This window comes from Canariomyces notabilis (assembly GCF_033297395.1).
Source record: "Canariomyces notabilis strain CBS 508.74 unplaced genomic scaffold N656scaffold_6, whole genome shotgun sequence".
In the NCBI taxonomy this organism is placed as follows: Eukaryota; Fungi; Ascomycota; class Sordariomycetes; order Sordariales; family Chaetomiaceae; genus Canariomyces; species Canariomyces notabilis.
In genome coordinates, this window is record NW_027041828.1 from 1,040,795 (window position 1) to 1,065,459 (window position 24,665).

The 24,665-nt window shown below is 55.1% G+C and overlaps 9 protein-coding genes and 1 non-coding gene across 10 annotated transcripts; 4 read left to right on the forward strand and 6 right to left on the reverse strand.

Moving 5' to 3' along the window:
* Positions 1–89: 89 nt before the first annotated feature.
* On the reverse strand, positions 90–5,346 carry N656DRAFT_587717 (uncharacterized protein). Its single transcript, XM_064810196.1, has 3 exons — positions 5,070–5,346; positions 677–4,809; positions 90–597 (listed from the first exon to the last, which is right to left on the reverse strand). Exons 1-3 carry the CDS (start codon positions 5,206–5,208, stop codon positions 172–174), a joined length of 4,698 nt encoding a protein of 1,565 aa, XP_064671930.1. The 5' UTR covers positions 5,209–5,346; the 3' UTR covers positions 90–171.
* Positions 5,347–5,811: 465 nt separating this feature from the next.
* N656DRAFT_587583 (ARF/SAR superfamily) lies at positions 5,812–6,925 on the reverse strand. Its single transcript, XM_064810194.1, has 6 exons — positions 6,683–6,925; positions 6,514–6,624; positions 6,441–6,457; positions 6,240–6,385; positions 6,098–6,178; positions 5,812–6,037 (listed from the first exon to the last, which is right to left on the reverse strand). The coding sequence occupies exons 1-6, from the start codon at positions 6,739–6,741 to the stop codon at positions 5,906–5,908; spliced, it is 546 nt and encodes a 181-aa protein (XP_064671931.1). The 5' UTR covers positions 6,742–6,925; the 3' UTR covers positions 5,812–5,905.
* A 1,569-nt stretch (positions 6,926–8,494) lies between these two features.
* Positions 8,495–10,009, forward strand: N656DRAFT_788562 (uncharacterized protein; the record flags this gene model as incomplete). Its single annotated transcript, XM_064816701.1, has 1 exon — positions 8,495–10,009. One exon carries the CDS (start codon positions 8,495–8,497, stop codon positions 10,007–10,009), a length of 1,515 nt encoding a protein of 504 aa, XP_064671932.1.
* Positions 10,010–10,478: 469 nt separating this feature from the next.
* On the reverse strand, positions 10,479–13,374 carry N656DRAFT_796839 (carbohydrate-binding module family 1 protein; the record flags this gene model as incomplete). The annotated part of the gene is made up of 8 exons (XM_064817570.1): positions 10,479–11,074; positions 11,132–11,223; positions 11,278–11,326; positions 11,382–11,475; positions 11,531–12,148; positions 12,208–13,020; positions 13,079–13,263; positions 13,326–13,374. 8 exons carry the CDS (start codon positions 13,372–13,374, stop codon positions 10,479–10,481), a joined length of 2,496 nt encoding a protein of 831 aa, XP_064671933.1.
* A 1,243-nt stretch (positions 13,375–14,617) lies between these two features.
* Positions 14,618–14,700, reverse strand: N656DRAFT_t49. The gene has a single exon. It is a non-coding gene; the product is annotated as a tRNA-Arg (tRNA).
* A 104-nt stretch (positions 14,701–14,804) lies between these two features.
* On the forward strand, positions 14,805–16,200 carry N656DRAFT_777563 (60S ribosome subunit biogenesis protein NIP7). The gene is made up of 4 exons (XM_064814844.1): positions 14,805–15,190; positions 15,290–15,584; positions 15,662–15,759; positions 15,836–16,200. The coding sequence occupies exons 1-4, from the start codon at positions 15,146–15,148 to the stop codon at positions 15,947–15,949; spliced, it is 552 nt and encodes a 183-aa protein (XP_064671934.1). The 5' UTR covers positions 14,805–15,145; the 3' UTR covers positions 15,950–16,200.
* Positions 16,201–16,208: 8 nt separating this feature from the next.
* On the reverse strand, positions 16,209–17,916 carry N656DRAFT_706427 (glutamate 5-kinase; the record flags this gene model as incomplete). Its single annotated transcript, XM_064811353.1, has 5 exons — positions 16,209–17,074; positions 17,134–17,404; positions 17,468–17,578; positions 17,634–17,821; positions 17,877–17,916. 5 exons carry the CDS (start codon positions 17,914–17,916, stop codon positions 16,209–16,211), a joined length of 1,476 nt encoding a protein of 491 aa, XP_064671935.1.
* Positions 17,917–18,482: 566 nt separating this feature from the next.
* Positions 18,483–19,660, forward strand: N656DRAFT_777566 (mitochondrial inner membrane protease ATP23). The gene is made up of 2 exons (XM_064814845.1): positions 18,483–19,248; positions 19,317–19,660. Exons 1-2 carry the CDS (start codon positions 18,598–18,600, stop codon positions 19,542–19,544), a joined length of 879 nt encoding a protein of 292 aa, XP_064671936.1. The 5' UTR covers positions 18,483–18,597; the 3' UTR covers positions 19,545–19,660.
* On the reverse strand, positions 19,461–21,479 carry N656DRAFT_777567 (kinase-like protein). The gene is made up of 3 exons (XM_064814846.1): positions 21,014–21,479; positions 19,957–20,952; positions 19,461–19,898 (listed from the first exon to the last, which is right to left on the reverse strand). The coding sequence occupies exons 1-3, from the start codon at positions 21,107–21,109 to the stop codon at positions 19,779–19,781; spliced, it is 1,212 nt and encodes a 403-aa protein (XP_064671937.1). The 5' UTR covers positions 21,110–21,479; the 3' UTR covers positions 19,461–19,778.
* On the forward strand, positions 21,390–24,441 carry N656DRAFT_728789 (uncharacterized protein). The gene is made up of 2 exons (XM_064812604.1): positions 21,390–22,050; positions 22,109–24,441. The coding sequence occupies exons 1-2, from the start codon at positions 21,700–21,702 to the stop codon at positions 24,341–24,343; spliced, it is 2,586 nt and encodes an 861-aa protein (XP_064671938.1). The 5' UTR covers positions 21,390–21,699; the 3' UTR covers positions 24,344–24,441.
* The last annotated feature ends 224 nt before the right edge of the window (positions 24,442–24,665 follow it).

Genomic DNA, 24,665 nt, shown 5'->3' on the forward strand with positions numbered 1-24,665 from the left:
GCTCCATCTAGATGGTAAACCCCAATGCAGAACAAAGAGGATTGATACTAAAGGAGAATGACGGTCAAGAAAATTCCGTCTCAAGGAACCACGCATCACACCATATCCATGGATGCCATTCATTAAACCCCAACCCAACAGACATCCCAACAGTATAACCCACCCCAACAACTACTCCTGAGCCAAAGCATTCAACGCCTGGGTGAGCGGCACAACCCTCAAACTCCTCCCCCTCTTCAACGGACTCCCACTCCCACTCCCACTCCCACTCCCACTCCCACTCCCACTCCCGCTCGCGTTCTGCGAACTGACGTGCATAACCGTCGGGCTCGCCGCGTCCCTCCACTTCCTAAACACACTCTTCAGGTCGCGGGGGATGCCCTCCAGCACAACAGTCGAGATGGGCACAAACGGGCGGTCCTCCATGCCAGCCGCCAGGATGGCATACTCCTGGGCAAAGTCCAGCGCGTTGCGAAACGCGGCGTACTGGTGCTGCGAGCGGGCGCCGACGATGATGTACATCTCGAAGAAGGCGTCGAGGACGTAAATGTTTGACGGGAGCAGGTCGGCTTGGCTGAAGGGGGATATCTCGGTTATCTGTCATTTTGGTGGGTGGTTAGGAACTTTGCACGCAAGGAGCAGAGGGGAGGAAACATAGAGGATGGGGGAAACTGACCTGCTGCGTGTCATCCGCGCTGGCGCAGAACAGCCGGCCGGAGTACTTGTCATAGTTGGGCTTCAACCGCCAATGGTCTGCCGAGCCGAACCGCAAGCCGCCGCCAAAGACGTCGGTCCAAAAGTTCTCCGGCTCGTTGCCCTCTTCTATCTCGAGCAGCTCGCCCATCAAGGCAAGGTCCATCCCGACGAGCCGGGCGCACGACAGCTCCTCCACGTCGCTGCCCTTGCCCTTCCAGAGGTAGCATTTCCCTTGCTGGGTGATGAGATACGGAAACCCCGAGCAGAGGCTCATAGGAGAGAAGTCGACCTCGTCAAAGGCGATCTGGCCCAGGTAGCGCCGACCGCAGAGCATGTTTGGCGCGAGCGAGTCATACTTGTTGCTTGAGCCACGGCGGACAATGACGATACCGCCGAGGGCCTGCAGGAATTCGGATGGTTCCTTGCCCTGCGACAGCTTTACCAGTTTGCCGCCGAATGCTCTAGCCTCTCGCGCGGCAAAGAGGTAAGCATCCTCTGCGGCCGACTCGGGCACCTCATCGCCCGCCCAGAAGTACACCTTGTTCACCCTCTTCCCGGCAGGGTCGATGAATGTGTGCAGGCAGAGGTACATCTCGCGCTCGAACAAGACCCTCTCGTGGTGAGTCGGCACGGGGATCTTCTTGCCTTCGGCAGAGAGCTGCAGTAGCTGGGCGCGCTGGGTTTGAATCGTGGCTGTTGAAACTGGGCGCCTCATAAGGATTTCAGCCGCGTCGGCGGTATACTTCCGCTCGGGACGCTCAGGACCAAAGAAGTCGTGGAGAAGCGCTGACACCTCCGAGGACTGCTTGCCTGGTGACCGGATCGGAGAGGGTATCCGGGTAGGCGTAGCGACTGCGGGCGACGGAAGCGGCCTGGACTCCTTGAAGGGTAGCTGTGGTGGCTTCTCGGGCGACGGAAGCGGCCTGGACCCCTTGAGGGGTACTTGTGGTGGCTTCTCGGCCTCCAACGCCTCGCCAACTTTGGGATTCGGTGTTCCAGCTGGCTGTATCGATTCTAAGCCAGCGCCCACAGAACGTCCAGCACCGCTTCTAGCTGGGAGTGTAGTCTTCAGCTCAAAATCTCTGCTTCCCCGCTGGTTTTCAAACCGGGAATTCGCATCTACGGGAAATTGGTTCTTGACCGGCGAAGAGGGTCGTGATTTCACAGACTCCGGCTTAGGACTGGACTGCGTCTGCTCGTCCATAAACTTTGATATTCTCTTTATATCGAGCTTCTTAGGAGAAGAGGGCTGCGAAGGAATCTCACTAGTTTGTTCAGCAGGCTTCGGTGTCTGCTGGCTCAGTGCGGCGATGGCTGCTATCTGCTCTTGGACTTTGGTCGGTGAACGTGGCCGAGTCTTGACAGTGTTGGGGCTGACCAGCGCGATGGGCTGGCCCAATGATTTTGGTTCTTCCTTCGAGTTGTTCTTGGAGGAGTCGACCAGGGAGATGACATTGCTGGGAGTGTTTGGCTTGTCCTCCTGCAGTGTAGGCTTCCTAGAATCCATTGGTGGGACGCTCTCAGGCTTTGACGTTGAAAACTTTTCCGGTTTGGGGGAGGTCACAGGCTTCTCCTGTTTCGAGAAAGCGCTCGGCTGTTCCAGCTTCGGGGTGAAGGTGAACTTCTCCGGCTTGGGAGAAGTAATCGGCTTATTCACAACCTCTGACACCGCCTGCCCCGCGGGCTCGGCAAAGGTTTCCACAACTTTTTCCGCTGGTTTCGCGATAGAAGTTGGAGCGTTCCTCCTAGGACCACGTGCCCGGTTCTTTGTCAAGTGAGTCAACTGGGGACCGGGTTTCGCTGGCTCTCCCGTGTCTGCTGTTGATCCGGCAGTATTAGACGATCCAGAGCCCCTGGACGGCTCCAGCGCTGGTGGAGGGCCCCTTGCTATGAGGCCAGCCAATGCAGGGTTGAAACGGTCTGCCAAGCTTCCGCCAACTCTACTTGGAATCTTGCTGGAGGCATCTGTCTGTTTTTGCAGAGTGACCGGGGCAACAGAACGGACGGCCGGTTCTTTGGTCAATTCAGGCGAAGGCTCTCCGCCTGAATTTGAACCCACATCAGGCACATCCCGCTTTGAAATCGAAGACACAGTGCTGGACCGATTCGATTCCCTTAGGCTGGGACTTGGCAATGCAAAGTCAGATGTGGTTGGACTTTTCTTGGGCAACGTTCCTGTTCGCTGCAACTCCAACCTCTTTGCGATGCCCTCAGGGATAGCCTTGTCATTGGCACTGCTGGGCTCCCTCGAGATGGCCCAGCCTTCCTGCTGGGCTTTCTTGAACTCTTCCTTTTTCTTCAGGATAGCCTCTTTGAACTCATCTTTGCGCTCGGTCTTCTTAGGACCGCCTGTTAGATTCAGAGCCGCCTTACCCCGTAGAATATTCTCCTTGTGCTCGTCCGGAGCCACATAGTTCTGCGTCTTGGTCCGTCGTAGGGACCCGAAAACGCTCTTCAACTCATCAGTCGGCTCCGACTTAGCTTCGAGGGCCGGGGGTCGAGATTTGAGATTGGCTCGGAAGTCTTTCTTGGGAGGAGTTTCTGGCTTGGGCTTGACCGCGGAGTCTCCACTGCCTTCAACCTCTGGGCTCTCGGTTGTCGGCGAAGCTCTTCGCAGTGTGCCTCGGAATCCACCAACAGGGGGTTTATCGGCCGTCGAGACAGGAGGCACAACCGGGAGACCGCTCAGTGCAGAAGGCTTGAGATTGACACCCATTGGCGTGGTCCTCATAAGCCCGCCGGTTCTAATCTCAGGCTTCTTGGTAGGAAGGGATGCGGTGCGGCCAAGATCCACAGTTGTGCTGCCAGTTTTCTGGGCCTTTGCCTTGTTCAGCTCGACCATCCATGCCGGCTGGTTCGGTGCAGTCGGGGTTGGCTTTGCCTTGGGCGATTCCGGCTTGTTCAAAGCTGCGTCGAGCCAGCTAGAGTTCTTGTTAGGGCTCCACCTCCGGGGATCCATCGTCTTGGAAGGGCTTGACGGCGGTGTTATCTTCTCATCTTCGCCCTTCGTTTTTGACGATATTGGTGTCGCTGATCTAGCAGCAACCTGCTCACCGTCGGCGTCAAGAATACCCTTCTCGTCGCCCTGACTTGAGGTCGGTCTGGGCGCGGCTGTATTTGAGGAGTCCATCAGCATACTCGCCGGGCGAGCACCAGCTTTTGGAGGAGAACTGCGTTGCGCGTTCTGCGTAGAATCTGCGCGGTGTAGGCCTCCTGGGGAATTGACGCTCCATCGCTTGACGCTATCTGACCGTTTCATCATGGCACTTTGGACAAATCCACCCATGCCTTTCGTGGGCGAGGATGGTCTGATCGGCGATGTCCGGCCGCTGGGCGAGGCTACGAACTGCCGGCTGATAGAAGTGGCATCCTCGGCTCCTATGCTATCTCCGGTAGGGGGTTCAAGACGTTGGGAGGCGACGACAGGCAGAGGTGACCCTAGCGTGCTAGGAATGTTTGTAGGAGTCTGCGGCCGAGTAGACGAGCTGTCTTTGGAGGGTTCTATTGACGGCTCGCGCGACATGCCGGGAAGCTGCACACGCTTCGAAGACATATCCACCGTGTCCTCATCCTCGACTTGATTCTTCCTAAAGGCTGCCGAGCCCCGTCCCGGATCAGGGGTTTGGCGAAACCAGGAGGGGTCTTTGCCGGACAGAGACTGAGCGATCTGGTCGCGCGACAAGGTTTGCTCTGCTGCTTGTTCTGGCTCGGCGGGGCTAGCAGAATTGCGAGCAGCATTCTCGGCAGCTACCATAGTCAAGGTTCGACTTCGGGGTCTCTCGGAGGCCTGCGATGTCGGGCGTCTCTGCCACGACAGAGTGGACCGAGCCGACGGCATGCCAATGGAGGGCGATGTCATTGTCGTGCTACTTCGTTTGGTATCCGAGTCGGACCGGGACTCGGTTTCCTTGGTCGAGGAGCTCGAGTAGTCGGCTGGGGTCTCCATGACTTCCGAAGCAGGCACGGCGCGTGGCCGGGGGCTTCCGGTGCGCTCAAAGCCAGGCGATGGCAGGCTTACGTCGTCTGAAGCCAGAGGGAGGCCGATGCGATGGGGCGCAGGGGACGGAGTGTTTGCAGGTGATGATTTCTGAGGTGAAATTGATCGTGCACGCTCTGTAAGAACACGGAAATAGAGTCAGATCCTTCATGTCAAACGTGACTTGGAAAGCAATGCCAACAAAAACGGATATCAGATATTTCGCGGGCTGGTCCGGACCCGTGCGGCTGGTGACCGGTTTGTGAGACTTCTAATGCCACACCGCGCGGTTCCGCATGGTGCGCGTGCCGATTCGACGAGTCGACGGATGGGTAGGTGCAGTACAGAACACAGAACACAGCCCATGGAGGGTCGAAATGGATCACGATTGGCGTACCTGCTCGTCGAGCCTGGCGTTCTTTCTTTTCCTGCAGAATCTTCTCCTCGAGTTCACGCGAGCGCGCTTCATCTTCTTCCTCCCGTCGTTCCTTCAGCAACTCGACAGACCGCAGAAAATCGGAAACTTCGTCAGACATGGCTGTTTCTGAGACGCCGTCTTAGGCATGACATGAACTAAATCTGGATAGAGCACGCGGCACAGACTGTTATTGGCAATCTCGGTGGGCTGGTGCGAATATTCAGAATCCAAAATCGAAGTTGAGCTTTTGGAGTTTGTAATTAAACACTGCAATCCAAGCATTCCGTTCCGGAGGGGCAGCTCCAGCTGACAGGAGAAGTCCTGGACGGGAGCCCCAACGAACCCCCGGCACGCGGCATCCACAGGGCTTGGCCAGGCGAGCCAGGGTGGTTTGTTAGCTCCGGGCCGCTGCCAACCCGACCGATTCGCTGATCTGATAGGCCCGCCGCACCCTGTCACACAGCCCTGTGCTGCTCTCCCGGCGCTGTGACTCCTCCCACCGGCACTCTGATCGTGATGCAACCCGAGAAAATCCCACTGTTTCAGGATATTTCCGTACCGTGGTTAAGTAACTAGGCATCCTCTTCATGAACATGCAACTCCTAATAGTCTGAATATGTTTTCTCATCGCACTGTCTGTTCAAGGCTAGGGTCTTGAGAGCAAGGCGGTGCAATCGACGAGTCCCACTTCTTTTGTTTACTCAGATCCAATTGCCCTAGCAACCAGACCTTGTTTCGGCCGTTACTTGACTGTCCGGGTGGGATCCCCAATGACGTCGCAAGGAAAATAGCCGCATCGAGCAGCCGGTCTCAGATCAATAGAGAAAGAGGCGGGCTTTGGCGTCTTCTACAACCCAAGCTAATCCTTCCTTGAGGTTTTCGCCCGTTATAGCACTGCACCGCAGAATGTGCCAGCGATGCGTCCGAATCTCGTCAAGTTGTAGGGCCTGGGATCGAGAAACGTCATTAGCTCTTTCCTAGAGGCATGGACATCGCTGTTATCCAACCTTGCGCATTTCACCGCCTGTCATGCATCCCTGAACATCGGTCTTATTTGCAAACACGAGCAAACTTGCCCCCGAAAGTCTCTGGAAAGCGTTGTCAGCTGCCAGCAGCAGGTGTTGTGTATATGGTAATGCCGATACGCACCTCTTCCTGGAGAAGGCCATGCAGTTCTTCTCGGCAGTCGTCGATGCGTAGCCAGTCGGTGGCATCGACGACCCAGATCAGGGCATCCGTTTTCTCAAAATAATTGCGCCAGTATGAGCGCAGCGTCTTCTGACCCCCGACGTCCCCTGAGTGCCTAGTAAGCCTAGGAAGCGAAGGGCAGGCGAACATTGCCCGTCTCACAAATGTTCAGTTTATACCTGAAAACCCTGTCAGCGCCAGGTCTTGCAGAGAGTGGCATGAGGATTGGACACACCCATCGTAGTCGATCGTCTTGATAATGAAGCCAAGGGTGGGGCTGACTGTATTGACGTCCTCCCCCATTATCTTTTTCACGATTGTGGTCTTGCCCGCATTGTCAAGGCCGCTGCGTTTTGATGAGTGTTACATCAACTTATTGAAGTTGGATATTGATAGTCGCATACAGCATCAGGATCCGAAGCTCCATGTCCTTGAGTCTCGCCTTCCTCAGGATCGAAAGCATGTTTGCTGTGGCTTCTGGGATGACTGGATGCAACTAGTTGATTGCCACGGCTATTTGGACGAATGAGGCGGTCAGATAGGTATCTACAAGACAGCAGGGTTCTCGTGACTGCGGTAGGTCGATAACATGGAACGTAGAGACGGTGCAGTGTAGACGGGGATGGCTGTAGAATGGCTGGCAAGGCAGCAGGTTGGTTGGGACCAATCAGGCTGTAGGAGCGTTTGACTGATCTTTGATGCCACGTGACAACCCTCAACATCACCATCCTGAATGTCCACGTTAGAGTTCCATTGCAAACCCTAGATAGAGAAACATGTTTCTATACCTCACTCCTTTTAGCAGGTTTCGCCCCGAATTGGCAAAGATGCATCATCTTCAAGAGACGAGGGGTTGAAAGCTATGGGCCTGTCACTGATAAGGCCTCTCTTGGGCAGAGAGCAGACGTGGATCAGGGGCATTTTAGAGGCTGCGCAAGAGGTTGGGCTACCAGTATGCTGTAAAAGGGAGTCGAAATGTCGAACTCGGCCAAATGAGAGCATCCAGTGTGCTGCGCATTCTTCGAATCGAAAGCCTCTTCCGGACCCTATTCGACCACAGGGTAGTTAGGGCGTTGGCTACTTAGCTCCTCGCACTGGTGGAAGCCTCATTCGTACTGTCTTCCACAAACAAACCTGGAGATTTGGGGCGCTCCTTCCTCCTCTTTTCGTGTCATTATCGACTGCAACCTTTCTTTATTTCTGTTCACCTCAGGAAATCGATATTCTGAAAACTCGAGTCTCGATTTTCCATCAGGCTACGACGATTCAGTAGCGCAAGTTTTGTTTTTCTCTCGGATATCCTCTTCCTACCTGGTCCCTTCCCTGTGCGACTAAGGTAAGTCGGGGGCGGCTTTTCTTTACTGTCCTGGTTGTTGCTCTCGAATATCTCCCTCCATTTGATCGCTGTTCAATCATCTCCCTCTATTTTATCACTGTTTGGTTCCGATGTTTGTTCCTGGCCCGACCAGCAGCGGCTAACATGCAACAAGTATCAGAGAGTTACAAGGTTGCTAGGTTCGTTGGCGGTGAGTAGACGGTAGGTGTATGTGGTTCGTGTGCTGCGCTCACATTCTGTCTTCCTAGTCTTGTCAGCCATTTCCATGCCTAACAAAGCCGAGGCGACCAGCAGTGTCCTCAGTCACGGTCAGAGCTGGGCCACGGTTGGTGGACACCATCTGGATTCCCCAGAGCTTGCGGCCGAGTTTCTCGCCGCCGCCGGCTTGGCCGGGACTGCCTGGGAAAACAAGTCGACTCCCCGAGCTGCCCAGAGAGTACCGAGTCACTACCAGAAGTACAATCAACCAATTGACGGCGCTGGTGAATCTGGATACATAATCACAAACCAGAACGGGTGTTCCAACCAATCCCCAACCCCCCAGCCAGAACAGCAGCTACCCGACGGCGAATTGGAAGCCCGTTCCAAATATCTTCAGGCCCTGAGGATCACGCAACGCCTCGCTGATTCTTCAAGCCACCCTGATTCTCGCCAGAAAGAGACGGTGAATGCAAACGCCTGGCGTCCAGCAGAAACCCGTGAGTCAGAGGTTGGCTGGAAGCCAGACCTCGCCGAGGACCAAGCAGAAGATCGAAATAAAGGTCTTTCTGTGGGCAGATCGGTTGATCTCGCATCGCGTCCTGCCGCTACTACTTTCCAGGCTTCTAGAGAATATCCAAGTCATTCTCACGCCTTGAATCCAAACATGGTTCGCCCAAAGATGGCCATGGCGCCTGTGCCCAAACCGAGCAAATTGGACCGTTATGCGCCGGATCTCGTTGCCCGAAAGACGCCGCGCCCAGATAGGTACTATCGGGGATCACCGCCACGGAGTCCTCCTTCATCGGTCATCACATTCCATGGCAGCGATGCTGGTACCCAAAATCCAGCTTTGAGCAACACAGTGGCTAAGCCCGAGAAAGACATCCGGAATGCCATTGCGCTGGAACACAAGTTCTTCATGTCAGACGGCAAGTGGCATAACTGGCACCAGGACGATGACGCAGCTTTGGCTCGCCCGAATTACTTCGTACCCTTCGTTTCCATGTGGTCGAAGGGTCATCCCCGCTTCCCCGAAGCCTCTTCATTTCATGACCATTGGGGTAGGCATGACCATTGGAATTGTGACATCGACACCGATACAGGCGTCTTCCTACCGCCCGTCGACTACCCTTATACCATGGCCAACGAATCGAAGCTCGATCCCGAGCTGGACTGGCGCCGGCAGAACTGGACCTCAGCACTTATGATGCGCCGGCGAATGGATCTGCGTCGCAATCTGCGTTCCAACTCCCGTCCGCAGTCACAAACCCACCAGGAGGAAGATTCTAGGCCGGAGCTTCAGCAAGACCCAATGCTCGTTCACCCGAGTTGGTTTGTGACAGTTGACACACCAAAGCTCGAGCAGCCCGAGTACATGCACTACGTACCACGGATTCCCTGCTTTCTTCGCCCGGCTAAGAAGTCTGATATGGAGGGGGTGCACCTGATCTACAACCAAGAGATGCAGTTTGGTTTTCAGACACTCGACTTCCACTTTCTATCAGCTGAGGACTTTGAGAAAATTCTCAACACTACTGAGGAATTGGGATTTCCGTTTATTGTAGCTGTCCGAGGCTCGGCTAGAGACCTGCGGTTGAAAGGGGGAAACATCTTGCATTCGCCCTACCGCCAAATTACCCGTGATGACTCTGACCGCCACGGCCAGAAGAGCGGTGAAATCTTGGGCTTTGCGTTCCTGTCGGTATGGGAGCTCGGACTCACAGGAAGTGGTACGGGAAGCAGCAGGGCTACTGCGAAACTCCATGTCTTTGTTCACCACGAACACAGGCGCAAAAAGATCGGCTTCTCGCTGATGGACATGATTTTGACGACGGTGTCAGATCGCTTCTCGTCGCATTCCGGCTACGACTTTATTGACGCTGACGATAACCCCATCTACAAGAGCCCCAAGAGTCACGAGCGAAAGTACTTTCGGATCTATGTCAACTACCTTGTCAAACACAAGCACATAGCCGAGGGGAACAAGAAGCTTGAGGAGGAGCAGAAGGGGTACGATGACGATTTGGTTTGGGTCCGCAAGATGCTGGAGGATGGCCTCAATTTTACCGAGAAGGTACGCTTTGAGGCAGTTCACCGCACTCCAAAGTGCCGCGAAGGCCCTGCCTTTTGGCTTGATTCCGTGGTCTTTGAGCACACGTGCCAGTTTGACCCACGGTCTCTGGGCGAATTTTGAGTGTTTGTGCGGCCTTTAGCGAGCGGGATACTGCATGGCTGGAGCCATATTCTGGACGCCAACTGCAAGAGTTGGGTTTATATGGCTGACAGTGTTGGTTGATGTGGGAAGGGCGACGAATATACTCTGATGTGGACAGGCGCAATGCCAGACTAGCATTGCTCCACCATACTTGTCTCAATGTCATCACTCTGTATGGAGAATTATCCGGCCCTGGCATGCCATCTTCAAGAAATTCCGAGGATAGGATGGCGTCTGCAACGGTTTGGGGCTGGAGGAATCAAGAGGGCAAGCAAAGACAGTGTTCTCTTACACCAGGTTGAGGACCGTTTTCCAGACCTGGAAATGTTTTGTCATATGTACGGTAGCAAAAGTGAACTATTCACAAGAAGAGAAACAAATCAAGCAGAAACCCCCATCCTCCGAAAATGAGTCCGCATGTCGGACGAGTACCGGTAGTGGTCTAGCTCTACAAACACTGCGAGTACCACTCATTCTGCACCGTGCACTTGGTCCCGGCAACGCACAAGAAGGCGCCCGTCCACTGCCTTCCTCCACACTGTCCATACTTGGCAATGGGCTTCGGGGCCGCGAGCGCCAGAATCTTGGTCGCCGCATGCTCGGCCGCCGTCACAATATAACTGCTCGGGTTGGTAGTGGGCACACCGGGGAAGATACTCGCGTCGACGACAAACAGGTTATCAGTACCGTACACCTTGGTGTTGAGATCCACGACGGAAGTGCCGGACCCGTACCGCCCGTCGTCGGTGCCGAGCTTGTTGGTGCCCATCCAGTGGTTGGAGCGCCGGTTGGAGGGGGAGACCACCATGCCGTTGACGTAGTCCCGGGCGGAGATGGAAGAGTTGGGGTAGGTGAACTTGATGTCCGGGAGACCCTTGGACAGGGCGGTTTGCAGGGAGACGATCCCCGCGATGACGGCCTCCTTGTCGTTGGCGTCTTTGAGGTAGGGCACGTCGGAGACTACGGTGGAGAGGGAGGGTGTGATGGTCATGCGGCCGCGGGAGGTTGCGCCGCGGCCGAGGTATTGCGACATTGTCATTGCGTCTGGATTTTAGGGGGGTTGTTAGTTGGTTTGTGCAGGGGGGAATGAGGGAGACGTACGGCCGTTTGGTGTGTCGAAACTGCCTTCTACGCGGGCAGTCCATTGGAGTTGACGGACGATGCCGTCGGCACCCTTGATTTCTTCCCAGAACCTACAGAAAAGGTGGTTAGTGGCGATTGGAAGGATGAGGGTGGGGGGGACAAACATGGGTCCAATGTTGGGCGCGGCCTGGGCGAGAATGCCGCTGCGGCTGTCTGTTTCGGAGGTTAGCTTAAGAGACTGTTGATTCAGAATGAAGGGTTGACATACTCAGATAGCTGTTCTTATCCGACTCGATGGGTGTCGACCAAGCCGCATAGAAATCGTAAAAGGTGACGTTGGGGTGAGTGATGACCGTGTCAGTCTGGCGCGTGTCAGTTATCCGTTGTCTCAAGTAACGTCTGAATTGGCAAACCCACGTTGAGATGATCATCCAAGTTGTATCCAACCGGCAGCGGGATCCACGACGAGTTGCTAATCATGGTCGGCCCGTCAATGGTTGATGCCTTGACAACCTCGAGCTGGTCCTTCGGCCCAATACCGCTCCTAAGCAAGATCTTGGCGCTGCCAAAGGTACCGGCAGAAAGAACCACACGGCCAGAGATGGCAGTGACATTCACGATGCCCTGGTATCCGCCGGTCCTGAACGCCTCAACCTCGACGCCAGTGATGTGGCCGCCTTCGCGGATGACACGCTTGACCGTCGTGTTCAGCCAGAGATTGAAGTTGCTGCGCTTCTTGGCGCTGGTGAGGTAGGTCGCCAGAGGGCCGCCACGTTCACCGCCGGAGAACATGAAGGGCGCACGAGAGAAGGTGCGGTTCTTGCGGTCCGGGGCGTTGTTGGCGGTTACCTCGCTCCAGCCACCGCCACGTAGGGCCCTGGTAAGAACGTCAAAGCCCTGTTGATAGTAGCGTTTTCCGTCCATAGACGGGGCGTCGGTGCCCGGGATGCGCGAGAACACTCTGTTGATGGCCGCCTGGACGTCTCTGTACTTCCAGCCGCTGGGGAACAGGTAGTCCCAGTCCAAAGAATAAGGCTAGCCGAGTCAGCAACTTTTCCATTTGGTGCTAGGTTGCCCGGGTGTGTCAGTCTCACCTTGAACCACAGGCCGGCGTTCACGGCGGTACCGCCTCCGAGAACGCAGCCGGCCATCTGATCCGTGTCGGTGCAAGAGATGCCGTTTGAGTCGACCCAGATCTGGTTGCACAGACCGGGCACGTCGAACCGGGTGAGATCCTTGCCCGACAGCCACTCTGGGCCGAGAACGCCGCCGTGCTCGGCCGTCGAGGCGAACCCCTTCTCAATGAGCAGCACGCGCTTTCCGGACTCACTCAACTTGTCGGCAATGGGAATGCCACCGGCGCCACCGCCGACAACGATGTAGTCGAACGAGGTGCCCGTCGGCACAGGCACGCCAACAACACCCGTCTGGGTCGGGCCGCCACAGTCGCCAGTAACCGTCTTGGTGGCCTGGGCAGCCCAAGCCGTGTAAGACGGGTTAGCGGCATTCGAATCGAGGACGGCGCCCCAGATGCCCATGCCGTTGTTGTGCTGCTCCAGGGTGATTTGATCCGGGCAGGTCGGGTTGCCGGGTGACGGCAATGCCTGCACCCAGCCGAGAACTAATGCGCCGCCGGTTGTAGAAGCTCCGCCTTCTTGACCACCCTGATTCCACCTCAAGCAGTTTGTGCACCTGAAGATCAGGGTGAAATGCGTGGCGTTGATGTTTGACCGGACCTGAGTGATCTTGGCGTCTCCGGTGTAAAGGTCCGGCATGGAGTAACCGGTAGCGTACCGCAGAGAGGTGTAAACGGTGTCCTTATTCGGCCATGCGGTAATGAGAAGTGAATTGGTCATCGGTCCTCCCAGGGAGACTCCGCACCAACCGGCCGAGCCGGCGGCACATTGCTAAAAGATAATTAGCATCCTCAATCTGAACAGGTACTCTGGTCCAAGAATAACGTACCAGATATCCGATGAACTCGGTGGCATCTGTGGAGAGGGCATTGGACGGCAGGGCCATACCAAAGGTAAAGCCCCCCTGAGTTTGTGGCGAGTCTGCGGGAATACCCCAGCTATTGAAGATGATGCCGGTTTGGGGGTCGGTAAAGGTCACAGGCGCATTGTTTTGCCCTAGGACGGACGGGGCGACTACAACAATCCGTACAGGTTAGTGATGGAGAGGCGGCCTGTTGGTTATGATCTGCACTTACACGAGGCCGCCGCCGCGAGGGCTCCGAGAAAGCGAGAGGAGGTCCTCATGTTGACGCGCAAATACAACAGCACCTGGAAACCGCACGCCAACAGGGAGAAAGAGTCGGCGAAGCCAAGGACGTGCCTCGTCTATTAAATCCCATGGCTGATGCTTGCCGTTCGCTAAGCTTACAAAATAACGGAGGAAGCGAAATAGGGATTGTGACCAGCAAAACAACCTCCGGTCCTCCGCTACGTGGAAACGCGGCAACCTTACCCGCCGGTGCGGGAGAATGTAACTCTACCGATCTAACTATCCGAGATGGACATGGGATGCAAGGCATGAACTCTCCCTTGAGCGCGACCTGGCACCTTGGCCTCGCTGACAAAGAGGTTAGCTTACTAGAGGCGGACAGGGGGTAAAAGGGGGAAGAGATGCCAGATCTGGGATTCCCCAACCAGGACAGCGTAGCAATGTGCTCTACATCCGCCGGGAGACGTGCAAAGGTCATGATGGTAAGGCAAGTTGGCAACCCGGTTCTGGCAGCTGGACGTCGCGGATAGAAGTCCCGGTAATTGCAGGGCGATGGAGACAGGGGGGTGTCAAATGCGCCCCAGGTTCCTGGGTTTAGCCTCCCGCCGTGCCGAGTCCATTCCGTAAACGTGGTTCAACGGCATATCGCCTCCGAGATTTCCCAAATCCGGGTCCGCGGCCGAAGCAAGGCTAGCCAACCGCAAGCCGGGTGATTGTCAAACTGTCAAATTTGGTGATCGCGCAGTCTTTTGTGCGTGGGGAAGCAGTGAGCAGGTTTGCGGAATACAAGCTTCAAAAAGGCAACCACGCGATGCGGAGGAGCAGGCGTCAGGAGCAACAAAGTTCATCAGAACCCACGTAGCCTGTGAGCACGGAAAGACGGGACCTTACCTTGGGCCCAAAAAGGAAGGCCCGGTCCACCACAGCAATGTGCCCCGAAACTTCCAGGTTCTTGGCGACGACGGGGCGTTGAGCGGATGTAACTTGTAACTTGGACACTGTAACTTGGCACCTTTCAAAGTTTGGTTCCATTCGAACGACCTGAAGCCATGGAGGGCATTGATTCGCCAGACTGCCAGGCATCTAGCTACGCGCGGTGCAACGCGATGGGAAGCAGCTCAGAGCTGGAAAGCTTGATGGCGACCATGCAGTGAGGGATCCGGCTGATCGCTCATAGAGAGGCAAAGTTGACAGCCCTGTCCCTGACTTTCGAGTTTCGAGGCCAGGACAGTGGAGGTATGCAATAAAAAGTAAGATCCACGCTCAAAAATGAAACTTCGACCCACGTGCGGCTCGAACGCACAATCTCCAGAGAGGCTTCACTGCCGAAATCTGGCGCCTTACCATTTGGCCAGCGGGCCTAGTTTGATTTGATGCCAGCGAGATGCCGCAAACTTGCTTACAAAGGTGCTTCGTGACGCGCGAAATGTGTAGTATAATCTTAATTTGACATCCTCGTTCCAAGTTTGAGAACGCATTAACAGCCAATCTTGCTGCCCATCTCGCGGTGATGGATCGGGATCTTTGCGGATTTCGACGAAACTTCACAACAAGCCTCATCACAACCTGAAGGTGATCGACTTGTTGTATTGTACAGTACCTTACAGAAGTGTACCTAGATGCTGTGTAAATAACCGTATGAAATACATGATCTGATCTTATCGGCAGATGTGGGGTCCAATTGAAGCTCGATAACTTTTTTCTGAACAAGCTCCCGATAAGCCATCGTCGAATGCATCTCGGGTTGACAGAGCCTTGGAACCAAACCAAAGTACCTAATCACGGCCACCGATTGAACCCTTCAAGATGCGCGCCCTAACAGATCAAGAAATGAAGACCGTGTTGGACAAGGTAAGGTATCTACCTGTCCTCCCCCCTTGTCATTCTCCTGTCCTTCCTCAACAACCGGACAGGCGAGACTACAGAGCTGACACCCCCTTGCTGTAAAAGCTGGCCAACTACATGTCGGACCTGAAAAGCCTGATCGCGCCGCTCGAGGACGGCGACCGCTACGTGTTCCGGCTGAACCACTCGCGCGTCTACTACGTCAAGCTGTCCATCGCCAACCTGGCCACCAGCATCAGCCGCGACGCCCTGCTCAGCCTGGGCACGTGCCTGGGCAAGATGACCAAGACGGGCAAGTTCCGCCTGCACATCACGGCCCTGCCCATCCTCGCGCAGGGCGCGCGGCACAAGATCTGGGTCAAGGATAACGGCGCGCAGCCCTTTCTTTATGGCTCCAATGGTGCGTTTCCCTTGGGCGGATGTTAATAGTCATGGACAAAAGTAAAGGGGGGTCGTGGACTGACGGTGGTATAATAGTGGTGAAAGCGCATGTTGGGCGCTGGTCGGAGGACTGTCCTGAGCACTCGGGCTGTGTGGTCTACAGCATGGCGGATATTCCCCTTGGGTTTGGCGTTGTAAGTGGTGTCTGGCCGGTCCCCAAGCTTGGTTGATAGGCGAGAGTACATCGTGGCTGACAATGATATGTGCCAGACGGCAAGGAGTACGGCTGAAGCGCGACGCCTGGATCCTACAGGGATCGTGTGCTTCCGGCAAGCAGATTGCGGGGAGTATCTGCGCGATGAGGACACGCTTTTTGCTGGGTAATAAGGGGCAAGAGAGGTGAAAGCATAGGGAAAAGTTATGAAGGGATTGGGTAGGCGTTTTGGCGTTCAAGAGGGTGTTCATCAAGAGGCATAATGAAACGATTCTCCATCTTCAAACCCTGGCGGTGCAGTACAGACGATACCCCCCAACGAAGCGAAATCCTTTTTATCTTGCCTTCCCGCTAACGCCGGCATATCTATCACGTATTCAAAGCAATGTCTTCTCCCGCAAATCTCCCAGCACGAAACCCCTCCGCCCCTCACAAAACCGCCCCTTCCCCTTCATACCCCCCCAACCCCCTCACATCCAGCACCTCCCTAACAGTAACCGGCGTAGCCGGCCTACTCCCCCTCGCCGACCCCGCAAAAAAACTAATACTCTCCCTCTGCGCGACATACTCACTATCAGCATACCCCAGCAGCTTCTCAATCTCGGTGCTCTGGTGTCCCTTGATCCGCGCAATCTCGGCGCTGGAGTAGTTGGTCAGCGCCCTGCCCACCTCGTGTGCGACGCCTTCCCATGATTTACCGCTTCCGCTGTCGTCCGCTGTTGTTGTTGACACTGTCCCGTTGTTGTTGTTGTTGTTGTTGTTGTGGCTGTTCTTTTTCCTGTCGACTACGCACAGCCGCACCGCCTCCTGCTGCGCAAACACCCCTTCCACGTCAACCACCCCGACCGGCAGCAGCCCGGCTTTCCCGATTAGTGCTTTGTACGCCCCCTGGTCGATGTAGATGGTCCCGTGCGGACGGAGGCCGTGCAGGATCCAAAAGTACCGGTCGCGGACGGGGTGTGGGGAGGGGAGGAAGCGTGTGTGGAGCGGGATTTTGGAGTGGTTGTTGGTGGTGGTGGTGGTGGTGGTAGCAGCGTCCACCGTGGCGTGGACAAGGGCTTCGGTATTTTGCTGCTGCTGCTGGTTGTCGGTGGATGATTCGGCTGGCTGGTTAGCCTTGGTCGCCGGGGAAGGTGGTGAGCGGCTGGCTTGGATGTGCTGCACGATCTTAACTATGTTGCCTGGACTTGAGGACCGTGTGATGACGGTTGTCACGCCGGCCGAGGTCGCCAGGCGGGCGGCAACGATCTTTGTAGACATGCCCCCAGTCCCCAAGGAGGAGCCGGCAGTTGAGACTGTATGGTGGTTAGTAACAGTTGAAATAGGGAGAATGGTAAGGGCGGAAACGTGATACCATCTGCTACGAGTGATCCGATGTCTTCCACCACTTCGATCGGTTGTGCGTCGGGATTTGTGCGCGGGTTCTTGTCATACAGGCAGTCGACATCGGTCATGAGGAAGAGGAGGTCGGCGTGGACCATGGCGGCAGTGATGGCCGAGAGGGTGTCATTGTCGCCAAACTTGATTTCCGACACGGCCAGCGTGTCGTTCTCGTTGACGATGGGGATCACGCCCATCTCTAACAACTCGTTGATGGTTCTCTGAGCGTTGAGATACCTTGATCTCTGGGGCCAGCTTGTCAGCCACTGAAAACACACATCTTTGTTCTGTCAACAGCATATACTTACGTCGGCGATATCACTTCTTGTCAGGAGAATCTGGGCAATGGGCTGCCGCAGGTGATTGAACAAGCTGTCCCAGAGACTCAACAAGCGGCATTGGCCAATGGCTGCCAGGGCCTGCCAGACTTGTAAGTTACACATCTTTGGAAAAGACTCGGACAACGAGTCTTACCTGCAGTTTTGACAGATGCTTGGGCCGCTTCTCAACGTCCATCCTCCGGAGCCCTACCCCGATGGCTCCGGAGGAAACTATTATGACCTTGTGCCCATCTTTCCTCAACTTGACAGCCGTCTCTACTATCGACGTCAGGATCGAGAGGAGAGGCTCATGGGTCTTTTCGTCTACGATAGAACTAGTCCCTGGCGAAAAATATCAATCTCACAACTCCATGTGATTTTTAAGGGGCTTACTCACCGAGCTTTATTACGACGCCAAGCGGACGAGGGCCCTTCATCGCTGTAAGATTCACACAGTCAGGAGCCAATAGTTCAATATACAACGAGCCCGACCGAGACTTCAGGAAACGTTATTTCTCATGAGAGGACTCAGGGTGCATGTCTCTTACACATGGGGCAGTTTGTTTCCATTATATACGAACAACCAACTCTCAGATCCGGCCAGGGGTGTGCCGTAAGACTCGACCGGGCTTATGTGGCTGCAGGGTGCTGTGTAGCGTAACTCCAAAGTACGATCAGTGGGACCGCTTTGTGACAGCGGCACAGGATGAGGGTCTGTCAGAGCCGGTGACAGTGGTCGATTGGCCGACATCGGGCGGGGCCTACTTGCCCAGTTCGGTTGACCGCGCTGAACGCGCCCTGTAGCTGGGCCTCACCGCCCGGAAGGGCGTGCAAATTGTGGGTCAGGCCCAGCCGGTTTTGTTCCACATGTTCTGGGGAAGATGTGGCAGAAAGAAGACGGGAACGTCCATTCCCGATTCATCAAACATAGGTAATTTTCGACGGCAACAACCCTGCAACAACCCTTAATTGTCGGCCTCGTATACATACAACGCGAGCCTACAACATCATCCTCGACTTTCGAGGTGTACTCATTTGTACAAGGACAATACCATTGAAGCTTCAGGCGCTTGGATGAAGTAGACAAAACCGAGACTCGGCTCCAGCCCGCTCTCACAATGGCCTCGACATCAACATCACCACCAGAAGCGGCACCCTCAACCTTCTCACCTTCACAACCCCCCAGCAACAGTAGCAGCAGCAGCAGCAGCAGCAGCAGCTCCCCCAGCTCTCAGCCCCAGACCCCACCACACTCCCAACAACAACCACCACGCCCAATCCCACGCTTCCTCGAAAACGACCCAGCCCGAACAGGCTACGACCCGCAAGTAAAGTGGTGGATCAACCTGTTCAAAATCTACACCCACCAAATCACACCCGAAGGGGTCGAGCACTACCGAGAGGACCGGTACAAGGCCAACGAGGCGCGCGACTGTGCGCGGTGCGAGGCCGACCGGGACTACCTGTTCGCCTACTCGCCCGTGATCCGGTTTTTGCGGGACAAAGTCGCCGCGCTCAACGGCGAGCTGGACAAGAACAACGTCGTGTGCAGGCGGTGTCCGGCTCGTGTGGCCGAGGATGGGACAGTTGTTCGTCAGTCCGGGGGTTTCAGTCCGGAGCATGGGATTTTGATTTGTGCCAATGAGATGAGGGATCGCGGGCATTTGGAGGATACACTGGCCCATGAGATGGTGCATGCGTGGGATCATCTCAGGTGGAAGGTGGATTGGCAGGGGGGGAAGGGGTTGAGGCATGCGGCTTGTACCGAGGTAGGTTCTTATTTCCTTCCTAAGCGAGGGATTAGGGCAAGGCTGACTGAAACAATCTCAATTTACAGATCCGCGCGTCGATGCTCAGCGGGGAATGCCGGTGGGTGAGAGAATCATGGACACGAGGCAACTGGACGCTCACACAGCAGTTCCAAGACTGCGTGCGGAAGCGGGCGATTCAGTCTGTCATGGCGAGGCCGACGTGTAAGGACGATGTACAAGCGACCAAGGTGGTCAACGAGGTCTGGGACTCGTGCTTCTCAGACAAACGGCCGTTTGAGGAAATTTATCGCTGAGTTGCTGCCACACGATCTTGGTCCACCTGGTGTAATTCAATGCTTGTATACTATAATGAGCTTCTCTCATGACCTAGCAGCGTTGGAAATCAAGTAGACATATGAAGATAGACAGACAAAGGCCCGCTCCGCTGCACAAGTAACGCCTTCAATGTGGTTCCCCCGCTTCCCTGACTCCGGAACGCCACTACTCTACTCTTACAGGCACAAGCATAGCTAAATGTCAACGTTCGGCTATTTGAGCGGCTTCTCCCTGTTTGCCGCCCTTTCGCCTTTTACGCAGTGCTTGATGATCCAGGGGTGTTTCTGGACCTCTTCGAGAGGCAGCCGCTTCTCCGGGTCGAGCACCAAAAGCTGCATCAATACGTCAGCAGGGACGCTTTTCCACGGATATTCATACGGAAATGCATACCTTTTTGATAAGATCCTTGGCTTCTTTGCTCACCCACTCCGGGATGGTCATGTCGGCCCTTGCGATCCGCTTGTGCGTCATGACGGGCGTGTCCTCGAACGGGGCCTCGCCCACCAGAAACTCATACGTCAAGACGCCCAAGCTCCAAAGATCCACCTTCTCGTTGTACCAATTGTCCCGGCTGCCCGGCTTGATCATCTCCGGCGGCAGGTAATCCAGGGTACCGCAAATCGTATTGCGCCTGTTGTTGGGCGCGTGCACGCTCCAGCCAAAGTCGGAGATCTTGATCTCGCCATGAATACCAACCAGGATATTCTCAGGCTTGATATCTCTGTGAATAACGTGCTTGCGGTGCAGGTATCGCAGCGCGGACGCCATCTGGGCGATGTACTGGGCGGCCTTCCACTCTGGAAACCGGTTTTCGCGGCGTAGGTGCTTGTAGAGCTCGCCTTTACCGGCAAACTCGAGGATCAGGAAGATGCGCTTGGCGTCGTGGAAGTGGCCGTATAGCTTGAGGATGTTGGGGTGTCGCAGGTTGCTCTGGATCTCAATCTCGCGCCGCACCTGCTTCTCGACGCCGCTTCCCTGCTGCAGCTCCGACTTGTAAAGCACCTTGAGCGCGCAAATGAAGCCGCTGGTGCGCTCGCGCGCGAGGTAGACTCGTCCGAATTTGCCCTTGCCGAGCGGTCGGCCGATTTCGAACATGCCTAGGTGGAATTGCTTTGGGGTCAAGGGTTGGTCGACGTAGGAAGAAGATGATGTGTGCTCGCTAAGGGCAAGCTCGTCGGAGCTGCGGGAGGATAGAGACGAATTTTTGTCCTTTTTGGGCGAGGACGGGTTGCTCGGAAGAGTTGATGAGCTCTTCCATTGAGCGGCTTTGGAGGGTAGAGTGACTGTGGCGGTGACGGTGTTTGCACTTTGTGATTGTAAGGCAACCTTGAGCAAGTTTTGCCTGCTGCTGCTCGGGACGAGTTGTGCTGTGGAGGAGCCGATGGCCTGGAGTCGGGGAGAGTTAGCTATATGAGTGCCCGAAAGGCTGAATCAATTGCTGGCGAACCTTTGGCTTTTGATACAGTCGGCCATTGTCGCTGTGGTCGTTCTCGTCATTGACAGACATGCGCTCAAAGCGCGCTTCCAATGTCCTCGTCGCCATTGTGAAGCTCGACTCGGGATGAGGTATTGTACACGAGTTGTAATGACAAATACCAGCAACACTGGCAAGAGTAGGAAAAGGAGGTCGACAAGTCGTTGATGTGGTTGCAGTCGCAATTGTAGCTCCCAGGATGTGCAGGTTCGAAATGGATGGATGGGGGTTATTTACCCGCCTAGGGTGTCCCCGTTGCCTAGCAACCATGGGCTGACTGCTTCTCGAGTCCCACAGGCTTTTCCAACTACACCTGCCAAGCATCACCACTGCACCAGGCAATATCTTGCTGCTTGCCTCAGAATTTCCATGGCTGTCGCAGCTTTCGCTGAATTTTGACAAATACTGCAATAGGTACTCATCATATGAAGCCATGCATTTCTTTCAGATAAGGTAGGTAGGTAAAGCTGCGCAATCCGTGCCTTGTGCTACCAACGGCCTTCTGTCCAATCCTTTGCGTTTGCAACGAGGCGGGGTATTGTTCGAGTCGCTGTAGGCCTCACTTTCGACACCAATAAAACCATGCCGTCTGGAACTTGGGCACAGCTGAGGAAGCTCCAACAAATGCTTCTCTCCATCCTTATCTCAAGACCTCCGTAATGGAGAAAGAAACCGTTCGCCCTGCCTGGCGTCTCGCCACAGCCCGCGAGTCCGTTAGACAGCGAGACAAGATTCCATGTGTATTCTACGCTCGAGGGACTTGTCGCAACGGAGAGACATGCCCGTTTGCCCACGGCACCATCTCAGCGCCAACGGCAAGCGCCACCGCCAGTCGTAATGAAGAGGGAAGGGGCTTTCCACCCCCGGTGGAGCAGAAGGATACGAGGAATCAGGTTCCTTGCCGTTTCCATTTACGGGGCAATTGCCTGAAAGGCAGCAGCTGTCCTTTCTCTCACTCCAATACCGACGGTGAAAGCTCGGTGGCAGGTCATGCTGCTGCCGTTAACCTGGTATGCGATATTATGGCATCTTCGTCCCATTGTCTCACATTGCACTAACAATGCATAGGAGGAACCCGAGCCCGAAACTAAGCCTGATAGCTGGGTCAGGGAATTACATGGCGTTGCTGTTCATTTCGGAGATGGGGTCGTCGTCCGAAAGACGTCTTTTCAGTCCGACTTCTCTGCGGTCCGAATCAGTATGCTGCCACCGGGCAGCGATCAGGCCAGCATCTCCAAGTTACTTAGCAAACTGGGTTTTGGGGTGCTTGCCGAGAGCATTCGGGTGTCGTCTCTCGGAGACGACACTCACCCCGTTGCCGACATTTGTGTGGAGGACCCATTCTTCGCAAAGCGTTTCTGCAACGCCATTGCTCCAAGGCCCGGTGCTGGAGACAGGACAGCTCCATCCACAATAAAGGCCATCTCCATAAATCCGCCAATGGCCCCAGGGGCCAGCTTTCAAAGGGTTGAATGCAAGAAGGTCCTTTGCTCTTGGTATCGTCCCTTCAAAACCGTTTGGTTGAACTTCCGCCAGTCCAAATCAGTTGCCCAGAGAGTCCATGATGGATTCGAGACGAAATCGTACACAATCTGCAATCAGACCGTCAAGACTCATGGACCAATTAGAACTCAGTTTCGCAACCAGCAGCCATGGACTGTTATGCTTACAGGGGTTCCTGCGGATGCGAGCCCCATGGATGTCAAAGACACCATTCCATGGAACTTACAGCCAACCCACATCGAGCTTGGAAGACCAAGCTACATTTGTAACCCGGCGGAACCAAAGGCTCTGGTCAAAGTAAAGCTTCAGGAGATCGGCCCCTTGGAGTGGTGGGATGACGCGGTAACTCCAGGAGGTAAAAGGGTCAAGGTCAAGGCGCGTTTCCAGCAAGATGGTGATGCTGCTACAGCAGCGGCCTCTCTCAATGGCTGGACCATGACCACACCGCTCATAGACGGTAAACCCAAGCTCGCCGTCCAAGCTCTCTATACCGCCCGCTTCAAAGTCCTCGACCGCATATTCAAGGCCGTACAGACAGCAATTGACGCGAAGTCCCCTTCTTGGCTTGCCAAGCATGTCTTATTTACTCCCTACGAACCCTCAAAGGCGAACCGATATCGCGTTCTGAGGCTGGAGGGAGAAGACAAGGAAGCCGTTGCCGCGGCGAAGCAAACTCTCGAGGGCATCCTGTCTGGGCAAGTGGCAACCGAGAACGACAACGTCATATGGACGCCTGCTTTCACAGTCAGTGGAAGTGTTTTCCAGAAACTAAAGGATCTGGAGCAGGCCCTTGGCATTGTCATCTTGCGGGACAAGAGACTGTCTCGCCTGCACTTGTTTGGCCCGGTCGAAAAGTGTAAAGAGGCCCAAGTACATCTCGCTAAAATGGCAAAAGAAGACACCTCCACGTTGAACGCTATCATTCTTAACGACGAGCAGTTTACATGGGCGTGCTTGGGAGGTTTCAAGGCAATGGCCAACATCCTCGGGGAGAAGGTTACCTTTGATATCATCTCAAAGCCGAAACGTCTTCTGGTCACGGGCTCCGACAAAGATTACCGCACTGCTCTCGACATGGTTTCTAGCCTCAAAAAGGCAGAGGCTCTTACAGTTGGCAGAGAGAGAATTTCTGAGGCATCCGATTGTGTCATCTGTTGGAACGAAGCCGAAAACCCCATCAGTGCTAGTTGCGGACATATCTATTGCGCGGATTGCTTTGAGCGGTTCTGTTTTTCTGGAGCGACGTCCGGGAATGCTGACTTTCGGCTCCAGTGCGAAGGCGATTCAGGTAGATGCAAGAAAGACCTGACACTGGCCGAGTTGCAGGAACACCTCTCTTCTCAGACGTTCGAGGAAATGCTAGAGGCCTCCTTCGAAGCGTACACACGACGCCGACCAGACTCGATTCGGAACTGTCCTAAGCCTGACTGTCCCCGGATATACCGAGCTTCTCCGCCGGGGTCGGGGCTCACCTTTACGTGTCCGGACTGCCTCACGTCCGTGTGCACAAGTTGTCATGCTTCTCACGTGGGCATGACCTGTGCTGAGCACCAAGACGTGGTATCTGGAGGATACGCCGCGTTGCAGGAGGCGAAGAAGCGTCTCGGAATCAAGGATTGTCCGAAATGTAAGACGCCTATTGAAAAGACGTATGGTTGTAACCACATGACCTGCGCAGGCTGCGGGACGCACATTTGCTGGAACTGTATGGCCACTTTTCAGAGCGGCAAGCAGTGCTATGAGCATCTGAGCAAGGCTCATGGGGGGTTCGGGGACTATGGGGAAGAAGCATTCCTCTAGCATTTGCTGAATTTGCTTGCCGTCCGGCAACTTCCAGCATTTGAGTTGCTTATAAGGTGCCGCAAGATATCTAGGGTAATAATAGCGTATGATGAACCATACACTGTCCAGTTTCTGTGCCAGTGCTCACAAGATGAAAACTATGTTCCTGTTCCCCCATGTCAGGAATATCCGGACACCTGTCGCCAGTTATACCCACAAAAGCCACACCAATATCTCCATCCTCCTCTTCCTCCTCACCATCCTCCTTATAGCTTCCTTTGATCTACTCATGACTCTATCAACCTCAGCTATCCAATCCTGCTGGCGTCATTCCGAGAAA